Below are 12632 nucleotides of genomic sequence, written 5' to 3'. Positions count from 1 at the left end.
TTGCCCATCTAATCTCCTGGGTGAAACTCATATGGGAGAAGTACTGACTGCTGCCAGAAGGAAATCAGTCCCAGAAAGTCCTTGCGGGAGAGGACCGGTCATGAGCCAGTCTCTGCTTGGACCTTGGCCTTGGGCTTGTTCCCAGCCAAGGGCGGATCAGGCGTCAGCTGGCACTCTCCCTTTTACTGAGGACTCTTTGTGTAGCCTTGGGGAGATAAAATACTGCATTAGTTGAGCAAAGCATATTTGCAAACTTCTTTTGACAAAGATAAAAGCTATAAAATAGATTGTCTGCTTCATCTCTGACTCCATGAAAACCTAGATTTCTTTTAAAAATAGGCAACATGCATGATGTTAAAGTATTGTCAAATACTATAGAGGATGGGGCAAGCCTTGTGGTACAACTTTTTAGCTCTCACAGGGTGGCAGGACCACACTTGCACAGTGTGCTGGGAATGGCATTGCAGCTGGGTGAAATTTGTGACAATGCTATGCACCCCACTGTGGTAAAAATAAGAATGTGATCTCATGCAAGGAAATCCAGTTAAAAACAAAAAGAATGCAAACTGTCTTCAATTAGAGGAGCTGCATTTTAAACCAAATAGTTTTTCTGATGATGTATGTTTCTCTGTTCCTGAAAGTAACCTGAAATACTGTTTTTTTTAAGGATAGGGTATAAAGGGATTTTCTTTCTTCTCCATATCCTAAAAAGCACTAAACCAGACATTTTCCTAATCATTACCTGGACACCTAACACTACCAAATTCAGTATCTCTGGCTGTGAGTCCTTGGCAAGGGCAGTTTGTTCTTTCTGCATTAATGTCAGTAAAGATTTTGTGCTGGAGAGAAGGAATGTGTGATCTGAAGCTTTTAGAATGAAAAATTATATTGCTGTTAATTATATTATTGTACCTGTCAATTAAATGAATGGAAGATTTAACCCTAATTGAAGATGAAGATGGACAATAAGGGAAAAATTCCAGTCTGTTGTGGGCATACTGTGTGCTTTGTTTCCTCTCCCACCCAAGCAAGGCTGTCACTAGTTAATTCAGGTAGTTCTCGTGAACACTAGATTAACTGGCAGTAGTGACAAAATTGTACATTACTGTGAAAGACAGTACTGAACAAGATGGGTTTCAAAAGAAGACTTAAAATAGTTTTCTAAATTTGAATTTTTTTTTCCTTTAAATATTTAGATTGTGATTTATCTTTGTGACAACTTGTAATGAAATCTAATGTTATACTGCATTAATTACAGCAAATAAAATATTAACGAGGTACAGAGCTCTGAAGAAAAGTCAGACCACTGCTGGAAGTGAAACCATTAGCTGAGAACAAGTAACCAGAGTTTGCAAAAGTGATATATAACTACTTTTGACCTCAGTGACAACTTGTGCAGGTGCAGGCGGGATGTTTTGTTCTTTTCGTATTGTGTTGCTTAGTTTGAATCTACAGAAAACAATTAAAAGTCAGATAACCCTTTAAGAAATGTAAAAGCAGAATGATGGGGGGTTATCTTACAAATAAATGATACTGGTTAGAGTCAGAGATTTTCCAGTTCTTAATTCGCAAAGGATACACCTTTGAAATGAGACAAAACACAAACTATTTCAAATTGATAACTATGGTTTACTTGCTACTGATATCATCTCAGTTTTAGTAAATCTTTAATTTCTTAAATTGAAAAAGTGGGTTTTTGTTTATGCCTTTCTTAATTTTAATAGTGTTTTCAATGTAGTTTTTTACAAACTTTTCCATATAATTTTCATTAAAATGCAGATTTTAAGAAATTGTAAGTAAAAAATTAATTGTCCAAGTAAATTTGAGTATCAGTTGCCATTCTAATATTGAATATGGGGATTAGGAAAGTGAAGAAATGTATGCTAACGTAAGCAGTTTCTTGTTTATATAGTGCTATCTCTAATGTAGCTTAAAGGCTGCATTTAATTGCAGATCAACTTGTGCCTGATGTGTCTTAGTGGTTTCTTGCTAGTGTGAATAAACTTTTCTCTAAGGAAATAAGTAGTATACACAAACAAGATAGAATAAAATTATCAGTAACTTTTAAAAAAGGTTTAAATAACTTTTCTTGCCTTTTAAGTCTGTCCTGACTGCAAGTAGAAGTAAATCTCTTTGCTTTACTTGCACAGTTGAAAAATCCAGTGAAGATAAATTGGTCTAAGTACTGGTAAAGTTTCTGAGAAAAAGTTTTGTGTGTACCCATGTGTGGTGTTTATCTGAATGTGGTTTAAAACTAATTTAGGAAAGAAAATCTTGCATTTTAGTTGCTTCTTTTTGTCTAATGGTGCTAAACAAGAGCTGAGATCTTATCAGTGTACAATGTGATGAATTTGAATGTGTGCCTTGCTAGCTTTTGTAGGATGACTTGGATGTTGAGCCATAGCTATAATGTGGAGATGAAAGTTCTTGTAAATGTTCTTCCATGTTCCACAATCTATTTTCCTCTTGCTCTTAAGGGTGTGATACAGGCACATCCTCGGCACATCCTCAGCACATCCTGGAGAAGATGGTAAAAAAGCCAGCCCAGCTCTTCTGCCCTGAGATACTTTGATTAATTACCCAACTGGTTCCTTTCTTTACAAGTTTGTGTTTGGCTGTATCTTCAGCTTTTTCAACTCCAGGCAGATCCCACAGTGTTACTTTTTTTCAGACTACTATCCTCGCATTAATATTGTGCTACAGAAAGTTGTCTTTACTTTCCTGGCTTTTGTTCACAAAGTTTTGTTGTTCTTTGTTTTTGTTTTTGTTTTTTTAATTTTTATTTTTTATTTTTTATTGTACAGACTAATCCCAGCATAATGTGGAGGAATGATAATTTGTTAAAACATTTCCTATTGATTCCTGTGCTCAGTGGCACCAGCATGGGAATTCTGAACTGTAAAGAGTTTACATTGATAGACCTCTTCTTGGGAAAATTCCTCTAATTTATTGATGTGTCAAAAAAAATCCTTCCATCTTCCACTTAAGCACCACTGGGGGAGAGAATTTTTAACTGGTTGATTTCCAAGTAGAATCTTATCTACCATCTGCCAGGGAAAGAAGAGTAAGCTGCTGGTTATAGCTTGACTGTTACAGGCGGGTCAAGGGCACATGCTTATAATTTTGCTACAGTGATTGCTGACTAATTAGTCACAAGGAGCTTTCTGAGAATCTTCTCTTAAATCATTTTCTTCTCTCCCATTTTGTTAATGAATACAGTGTACCCAACTGTGAGGCTCTGAGTGATGGTTGCTATTATGGATTTATCCTTTAGAATTCTGCCCCTAGTTTTAGGAAATTATATTCCTCATATTTAGTTTCTAACGGTGGAACTGTAAAAGGACGAGTTATTCCTCATCAAATGTTTGGAAATACAGTAATAAGATTTTATAAATGCTGGGCTACAACAGCTAGCTATATTAGAGGAGGGAAAATACTGTTCACAAAAATAACCATCTGTAGTCCATATATAGTAGATTAATAAATATTTTTATTACTTTTTTATTATTATTAAATAGTTTAGAAGTGGTCTGTTATCACAAGATGATGCTTTGCATTGGTGTTAGTGTGGTCACCTAGCTCTTGGGTTCCCAGTGCAGTCCAGAGTATGGCATTAGGCAGATGTGTAGGATAGAGTTGTCTTCTTCCTATTTCCTCCTACGCATACGTATCTTGTCAGGACATGGAAAAGCTAATCTGGTCTGTTCAGATTACTTACTCTAAGATGTACCTGATTGTACTGAACTAGGGCACCTCCTTGCAATGTTAATCACTCTTATTTTAGGTACATGCATTAGAATAGGGATTGAGCTGAAAAGTTGTCCCACCTGTTCAGAGGCTGTAGGCATATATACATATATAAGCTTACACACAGGCATGACATTGTTCCAACAGGTATCAGGTTTTAAGATTAGATGTGATTTCTAGTTCCTCACAAAGTTTTCCAGCTAAAAAAGCGTGTATGGTGCTTGCACTTTTATCCTATTATATATACTTTTACAAGAAAACACAATCAGAGCATTTGACATAATAAAGGACATTCCTTTAGTGTTCAGCTGGCAACCAGTTTTGATTTCCAAAACTTCAGGTAAGGCAACATGGTTTTATAGTTTTATCCTTAGATAAAAATTTCTGTTTCTTCCCTAACCGCACAAAATGACAAGATTAAATAGGATAACATTATTTTGGGCTTTAAATCCACTAGTTTCTCACAGTGGAAAGCTCTGATCTCATTGAATCAGGGTCTAGCAGACCAGTCCAGTATGTACCAGACTTTATGATAAGCTGTTGCCCATATGTGTTGTCATTGTCCCCAAGAGACAAGCCTGGAAAGCTGCTGCTGTGTTTTCAGGTACGGTACAATGTTTTGCATTAGAAAAGTGGATGGAGAAAAGATATTTAGTCTGTGAAATATGTCGACACTAATCTTTTAAACAAAGGAGCTTGGCTTGGTGTTGTCAAAGGAAACTAAACCTGCTGTTTTGTTTTCCCATTGTTCTCTTGCACAGAGAGTCTTTTGGTCTGCAGATGACTGCTGACATTATGCCACAGAAATTGCTACAGGGAGAATACTTGGTACTTTCCAGATCCTGCATCTAAGCCTGGCAATGGGTGTCATGGCTGCATTTCCCTATTTATGTGCCACAGCAAATTGCTCGTGTCCATTTTAAAACGTGGATGGGCGTCTCTCTTCCTAATTCTCTTTTTCTTTCTGTTGCTGTCAGTTCAGACTGTATCTATCAAATAGGTTGTCTGTCTGACTTCTGTGCCCCAGACTCAAAGATGCATGAAATGAACTGAAAAGGGAGGACAGGATTTTGAAGACATAGGAGATGCCTGCCACAGAGCGATGTTTTTCTGCTCTGTTAGAGTTTCAAGCTGAACAGATGGCATTGAGAGAGGTGAAGCGGAGAGGTCATTTGAAAGTTAGTGGTAGTGTAACTCCCAGGGAGCTTGAAGAAAATAGTTTAAGTAACTCAGTTACTTGCATGAGATCTCAGTGATGATGTGAGCAGGAGAAGGGGAAGTTGCCAAATGTGTGCCAAGTGACGTGTGTCACATCTGACAGTTTTGCAGAACTAGTGAAGCCGAAAAAACATGGGCATTTACTAGTGGAAAAGTGTTTCTGGAAGTGCAGCATTTTCGATATTCTTACCTGCTTTCTAGTATGTAGAGTCAAATCTAGTCTATAGTTCTCCCTATCTAAATTCAGCTATGGGATTTTGCTTTTTTGTGTGCGCATTTTTTAATAACTGCTATTCTTAACTTTCCTTTGGTGTCATGGGTTTTCTTTTCTCAACAGCTACTGTGTTCTGCCGTACTGTTGGCTGAATGCTGGGGGTGGAGAATTCCTTTCTGTCCATGTTTCAATAGACTCTAGTAGTGGTCATGAAGTTAATAGAGATTTCCAAGGAATGTAAATACTTGTACCAATTAATTTCAGGTGAAATGCAGAGCGTGATGCACTTACCGGTATCTCGATGATGGAAAGTATTCCTGCCAGTTGAGCTCAATTCAGGTGTGTGGGCACACTCTATGCTAGAAGAAGGGCATCTGTGTGCAGGTGGTGCTGCCTTTTCACTGCCATCCTTTGCCATGTTTTCCATCATGTGGGTTTAGTTTTTGCTAGAGACCATTGCTGGAATTTGCTATGCCCAGAAGACTTTGTTTTTCTCTTCTGATGTTCTGCACAGTGTCTTCAGGGACAACTCTGATGAAGACTGATGCAGACACTAATTTTAAAGTGTATATAATAGTGTTTAGCAACAAGACCCCCATTGTGCTAGGTACTTTACAAATATATGATGCATTACATGGGGATTACATCCTGAAAAGTTTTGGAAGTACGTCCTTTGCAACTTGACCCTGTTAACTGGTGCTCCAAAGAGATCATGTCCATTGAATAAACTCAAATCTGTTTGCCAGTCTTTTGAGAATCAGTACCTAATGTTTCCACTGCTTCATCAGCTGCCAGGGTCTGAGCTGGATGAGATAGCTTCAAAATTAATGTCTGCATAAGCAAAGGTGGAATATGTTAAATAAAGTAGTTCTTCTGGAGGAAGAATGCCAAGCTTGTTTTAATGAATTCCTACACCATTAATGTACAGTTCAGGTCTTCCTGCAGGTAAAATCTATAGAAAATGCTCCACATTTTCTTACACTGTTAGTTAGAAGGAAGGATATGTATGTCATTTTGCTTTAGTCTACATATAATGAATTAATATTGACATAGTTCTTGTAAGCAGCATGCACACCCTGTTGTTGGCCTTGCTTCAGGTGTTTCTTCACATTTGGCTAAATTCAAGTAATAAATTGCTGAAAAACTGAAAGACACTCTGGAAGCAGATTAATCATCTGACTCAGTATTGTCTTATACTTTGCCTCAAGAAATCTTTCCAATCTATGAGATCATAGATTAGCTAGTCGGAAAATTTAAAGAGAGGCATGAAGAACATTCCGTTTTTTTGCAGCCTTCTCTTTGAAACCTGTAAAATCTCAGCAAAGCATGAATGACAAATGACTCTTCTTTCCAAACTTTACCGCAAATATGTATTACGATGCAAAATCAGACATCTGAATTGATACCTCCTCATTTCATCTAATTTTGGAAGTTGTAGGTGGCATTTATCTCATGAGATTTATGTATACGTGTTTGAGACAGTGATTTAGACTTGTATTATAATCCATGAAAAGAAATGAACACTTGTAGAAAGCGATTCACTACAGATTTCTGAAAACAGATTGCATAAATTTCACTTCAAAAGTTCTTTTTCTTTCTATAAATGAAAGAGAAGCAATGATTAAGTCTGACATGCTATCAGTGCTACCTGCAGGTAGATGACATGATGACAGACACTGTCTGTCCATGGGCAAAAGTGGTAGTAGTGACTAATAAGTAGATCTAACGCGTGAAGACAAATTATTTGGATTTGTATTCTTCATATGTCTCTCAGGATGGTGCACATCTGTGGATTTTATGACAGCTAGAGTGTAAAGAGATCACCAAATATAAGTATATTGACACTGTTAAAGAGGACTTAATGTTACTGAATTTAGTGTTGCAAAAAGTAACAAGTATTGACATAATGGTATTCTTATATTGTAAAATTGCAGAAAGGTTTGTGTATTATTATTGCAAATTTATTTCTCCATGGATTTATTTTAAAAGCATTTTTTTTTATATATTCTTGGATTCACCTGGAGTGTTTTGGGGATCTTTATATCATTAGTGCAAAGCACTTTTCTCTCAGTTCCTGTAACTGTACAGCCAAAGAGGATGTGTAACCCAGCTGCTGTGTGAATGTGTGTGTGTACCCTGTGAGGGGAAAATTCGGCCAGGCTGGACCACCCCAGGGCACAACAGCCAGTGGTCTCTTGTCACCCCAGAGCTACCTTCCTCCAAACCCTTGTGCTCCCCTCTCAGCCCATTCTGTGTGATGTCCTTGAGGCTATGCTTTATCAATGAGACAAAGTGGAACTAGGTGCTGTAAGACGTATAGTTGCTTTAAATTTAATATTGGCTTGGGAACAATAATAAGACCGCGGCTCTACTCGGGGTCCAAATTGCATTACAAATGTGTGCTCTAAATTTCCTTGCAAATGTTCTTTGCTGTGAGGATGAGTGTTCTTTGCTGCTGTGTACTGCAGAGGCAGATCACAAGCTAGGCTAACAATATAGCTTTTGCTCTTGTGGGCAGTGTAGATGACATCTGTTTCAACTTCTATTTATTGTTTGGTTAGTTTATCTCAATATTATTTTTTTTCTGATACCGTACCTCTTTGCTTATTCGGCTGTGTTGAAGTTGCAACTTTATTGCTCAACATATTTGGATGGAATGATCTCAATAGCAAGAACATTCCATCCTCTACTTGCATAACAAACAGGTTATGCTTATTTTATAATTGAATTTACCATTCTTCAGTAAGCATAGTTTTGTTATGTACTGTGTCTCTTTTCTAGCTAATTTGTTTATGCAAAGGGTGGGCAGAAATGTGGACTGGACTCCAAGAAGTCTTGTCTTAAGTCTTAGTGAAAGTTGTCACAAATATTATTTTCTTCATCCTTGCAAGGAAACTGCCTCCAGTGAGGTAACCACCATAAAAAAGCAAGTTGTAGGTTGCAGCAAGGGTGAGGGTTATGTGGTTACGTTCCCAAGGGCTGGGAAGAATAGTAGTGGCAGAAGGTCCATACATGCTGTGTCCAGAGGAAGGGTTTGCTGGTGCCTGTTGGTCAGTGAGGATATAAGGGGAAGAGTCAGTGACAGCTGAGAGAAGGGGGAAAAAGAAAAAGAGATGTATATCTTAGTAGTTATTAGTGGAAGTGATGTCTATGGGGCTGTAAATAAACTAATGACACTGGTTTACTACTTGGAGATTTATGTTTGAGTAAAAGTACTGTTTCTACCCTCTTAAAATTAGTGAAATTGATACTTTCATGATGTTTTCTTTTGCAACAAGGGCTAGATTGTTTTAACACTAGCTGATTTCTCTTTGGTTTACTTCTCTGCCTTAAATTTGGGAACTAGCTATTTCTTGTTGACTGAATTCAGAAGAAAATTATGCCCTATGGTACTGGATTTGGCAGAATGGCTGAAGTTTGAATTTGGCTTGTACTGGTTAGATCAAGCTTTTGATTTGGTTGCCTATTGTCCACTATGCTAATCCATGTTATTTCCAGCTGAGTTAAAGTGTAAAGTCATTAGAGCAGAGTGGGCTTTTTGTTTGTACAAGGAGAGGTTAAGTTCTGCAGTCAGCTCATACTGCTGCCAGAATGGCTGCTAATCTGAGTTTGGGGATTAATTACCTATAACAGCTGCAGGACAGAGCCCTGTGCTGAGTAGAAGACTGATTAGGCCAGAGTTTGGAAAGTTTTGTTATGGGAAAAGTTTTTCAGCATTTTTCAGGAACTTAAATTCTTATTTAGTTTGCTCTGAACCAGATACTTACATTACCACTGTGTTCAGTTTAATAATATCCTAATGTTGATATTTTAAATATGCTCTGAAAATCCTGTAACAATTAACAAGCAATCTAAACTGTATTAGCCTATAGCTATTTATGGACTCTCAATATGGTTATAGGCTTTGTTTCTGAGTTGTTTCTAATTCAGCTTTTGGTAACCACAGATGGCTGTTGGGGGTGTAAGGGGTAAGGAAGCCAAAATACAGTTTATGAACAGATTTCAAAAACAATTTATACTGAGATTAATAAATATTTTTCTTTTAATTTTAAAAGCATTTTTTTCCCAGACCCTTCTGATTAGAAGCTTATATGTATTAAAATTTCTGGACATACTTGTAAGTGCTTTTAAATGCACTTAGAAGCTGTTGTTTTCCTGTTTGAAACAACACTTTGGTTTTAAAATTTAGTATTAGTTATTATCCACGAGCCATTTAACTTTCATTTTATGCCCTTGTACAAAAGAAGTGGAAAATGGTTTGAAATGGAGGAGAATACACAAGAAGTGAAAGCAAATACCAGCTTATTCACAAAGAGGGATCATCTTTACCAGAAGAAATATGTGCTGTGGACTTGTATTGGGAACAAGGGAGATGTCAATTATGATTGTAGATAATAGCATAAATATCCATATTTTCTAAACTAGAACTTGCTAAGTCTTCAAATGAAAGCTATATTCCACTCATCACTTGGTTAACATCAAACTATCCAGTAATTTAATACCCAGTTTTTCTTTTTTTTTTTTCAGGTTTCAAATCCTTCTAGTTAAATAAAATCTTGCAATTTGCTTTAAAGATTGCACAGCTACTTTTTTTCTCGATAGATATCGACTTCAACATCTTTGGCCTTGCTTTTGTCTTCCTTTCTTCTTTTTCCTAACTTAATATTGTAAGAAATTGCAGTGTTTCTACATGATAGAAACTGCAGTGGAATAAAAATGCTCATTTAGGAAAAATATTCTTATTAATAGTTCTGGGTGGAAAGAATGTGTAGTTCTCATCAGGGAGTTGTAGGCTTTAAGCTTCTGTGGTTTATTTCCAAATAATGGGTGAATTGTATGCAAAGTAATGACCCTTTTATGATTTGCAGAGCTAAGTGTACAATTACCGAGTAATTCTGAATTTATTTAATGTTTCTATTTCAGTCAGAGGGAATGTTCTCATAAGGCTGCTGGTATAAATCAGGAATTAGCAGATGGGGTTAATATCTGTTCTCCAGTCTATGAACAGTAACTTCAAAAAATGTAAGCCTGTAGGTTGCTTATCTATGTCTAACATACACATTCTATCACATATGTAAGAAAGAAAAATCTGGAAGGGTGTAGAGCTCTCTACCTGAATGCTTGCCAGTGCTAGAATGTTTTGAGCAGAACAGTGAAGGGTGATGGTTGATCACTCCCGTTCAGACATGTAGATAATTGATAGTGGGGCCCAATTAACAATAAGTAGCCCTGAAGCCAACTTCATCATCACATCTTACTTAAGCACTCAACCTGTTTCATTTATTTATTTATTTACCTGATTATTTATGTATTTGTTTCCCTGATTATTTATATATTTATTTCTATCTCTTCCTTTTGGTCGCTTAAAAATTTTATTCCTCAAGAAGTCATCAGGTCTGAGAAAAACCTTGTTTTTAGCTGCAGCCAGTTATATAAAGTATTCCTTGATGGTTATACACTGCTGATAATTCATCTTTTTCTGCTGTTTTACTTAGATGACAGTGCCTCTGCTGCAAGCAGCATGGAGGTAACGGATCGCATTGCCTCTCTGGAGCAACGTGTCCAGATGCAGGAAGATGACATCCAGCTGCTCAAATCTGCCCTTGCTGATGTGGTTCGACGCTTGAATATTACAGAGGAGCAGCAGGCCATGCACAACAAGAAAGGACCTACCAAAGGTTTGTATTTCATATATATGTGAAATAGGTATTGCAATTCAATGAGTGTTTTATATGTATTAAAAGAATTTATTCTTTAGATCTTTAAATACTCAAAGTCAACAGATCAAACTCAAAATACATTTGAAATTTAACCTGTTAAAAAGAATGCATAAAAATCCTAGTGGTTAAATTTGTGAGCCTTCCACAGTTCCCATGAATGAGCAAAGCATTTGTGTATTCTTCGTGCTTCATCCACTATCTACATTTAACCATAGCTACCACTTCCTGACTTCTGATCAAGATTAGTTTATGAACTCTTTAGAGAATGCATCATCTTCTGTGGGTGAAACGCCTAATAGTTTTGTTTTGTTTTTAAATCCAAACCCATAAATTTAAGCCAAATGTAATTTCAATGTAATTAAGAATGTCTTAAGTATCTTGCGGCAGGCATAGCCAAAGACAAAGCCTTTAACTAGCACAGAGATGACATGACCAAGGAGATGATGCAACACCAGCTGCTCAGCTATGAAGGAAAGGTAGAGCTGTGGCTGGTGCCTGACTGTTCCAGAGCAGCAGATCTAAGGCCAGCAAGGTGGCAGGTGTGACAGACGTTGCCATTTGGCAATGTAGTGTGTTGTGCTGCAGCATTATCTTGTCTTGGTTCCTGCTCAGCAAGAATGGGTTTGTCTGCCCATGGGTCGGAAAAGCTGGAGTTGAACATCCAGCGTTTTGCAGTAGTAGAGTTTTATTAGAACCCAACCAGTGTGATTTATTGTAATCTTTGTGGCTGCAAAAGCCTGGGAGATTCTGTATCTTCAGTTTAACAGAATGCATGAGGTATTTTTGAGTAGTCTTAGGACTAAGAGTGGTAGCAGCCTAGATGTAGAAAGTTTGGCTGACTTAACAGGCTCTGTTGTATAAATTAAGAAATTGTTTCTTTTGGGATCCTGATATGTATTAATATAAATTTAAAACTAAATTCACATTGGAAATATAATGTGCAATTAAGGATTCATAATTTTCTCAGTTGGAAGTTAGGACTTCCTTTCAACTTGCTTATTTATTTATGACTGCAACAGATATTTACTTTTAGGCATTGATTTAACAGAATAGGTAAGGAACTACTTAGTTAATTTGCTGAACTGAGAGGTGTTTATTATCATGCTTTGTGCCTTGAGATGAGGAAAGGAGAAAGGGACAGAATTACAGAGCCAAATTAGTTGATTGTACATTGTGCTTAGCTGTTGAACAGAACACTCAGTAAATGTCTCTGGTCTTGTTTTCTTGTTCTTTTTGCTTTCTGCTGTATTCTCCTCATTTTGTCTTTGACTAAAAAAAAAATCAGATAAGTTAAATGTTACTAAAGATAGTCTCTGCTACAATAAAATGTTCCACCAAATCTGGTTGTACAAGGGATTCAGAGGCTTTATGTTGCCTGTAAAATAGATATTAAGTGGTGCGTGGAGGAAATAAAGTCTAGTAATTACTACTGAGTTGTAATCGAATCTGTTCTTCTTGCCTGCTGGCTTTACTTAGCAAAACACAGACCAGATTTTCATGGATCCTCTGAACAGAGTTGAACTCTAAATCAGGAGATGCTTTCTTGGTTGTGGCAGATCCTTAAAGCCCTAGTTCAATGTACATTGAAGAAAAGCTGCTGTAAGCCTATCCCTCTGCCTTTTATGGCTCTTTGCGGGGGTGTGTGTATGTGGGGGGGTGTTTGTTTGTTTTGTTTTAAATGTGTATTCGGCATGGATACTTCCTAATGAATGTGTGAAATGACAGTGTAAGAA

The 12632-nt window shown here is 37.0% G+C and overlaps 1 protein-coding gene across 7 annotated transcripts in view; it reads left to right on the top strand.

Moving 5' to 3' along the window:
• The window catches only part of EML1 (EMAP like 1), a 134645-nt gene that overhangs the window by 63596 nt on the left and 58417 nt on the right, over nt 1–12632 (top strand). For all 7 annotated transcript variants that reach the window (XM_065685365.1, XM_065685363.1, XM_065685366.1 and 4 more), the window contains exon 2: nt 10675–10857. In XM_065685365.1, the coding sequence (XP_065541437.1) occupies nt 10675–10857 (183 nt within the window). The remainder of the gene's footprint in view (nt 1–10674; nt 10858–12632) is intronic.

The sequence above is a fragment of the Lathamus discolor genome, chromosome 6 (assembly GCF_037157495.1).
Source record: "Lathamus discolor isolate bLatDis1 chromosome 6, bLatDis1.hap1, whole genome shotgun sequence".
Lineage (NCBI taxonomy): Eukaryota > Metazoa > Chordata > Aves > Psittaciformes > Psittacidae > Lathamus > Lathamus discolor.
Note: the sequence above shows the minus strand (reverse complement) of the source record. Positions and strands in the feature narration are given on the sequence as shown.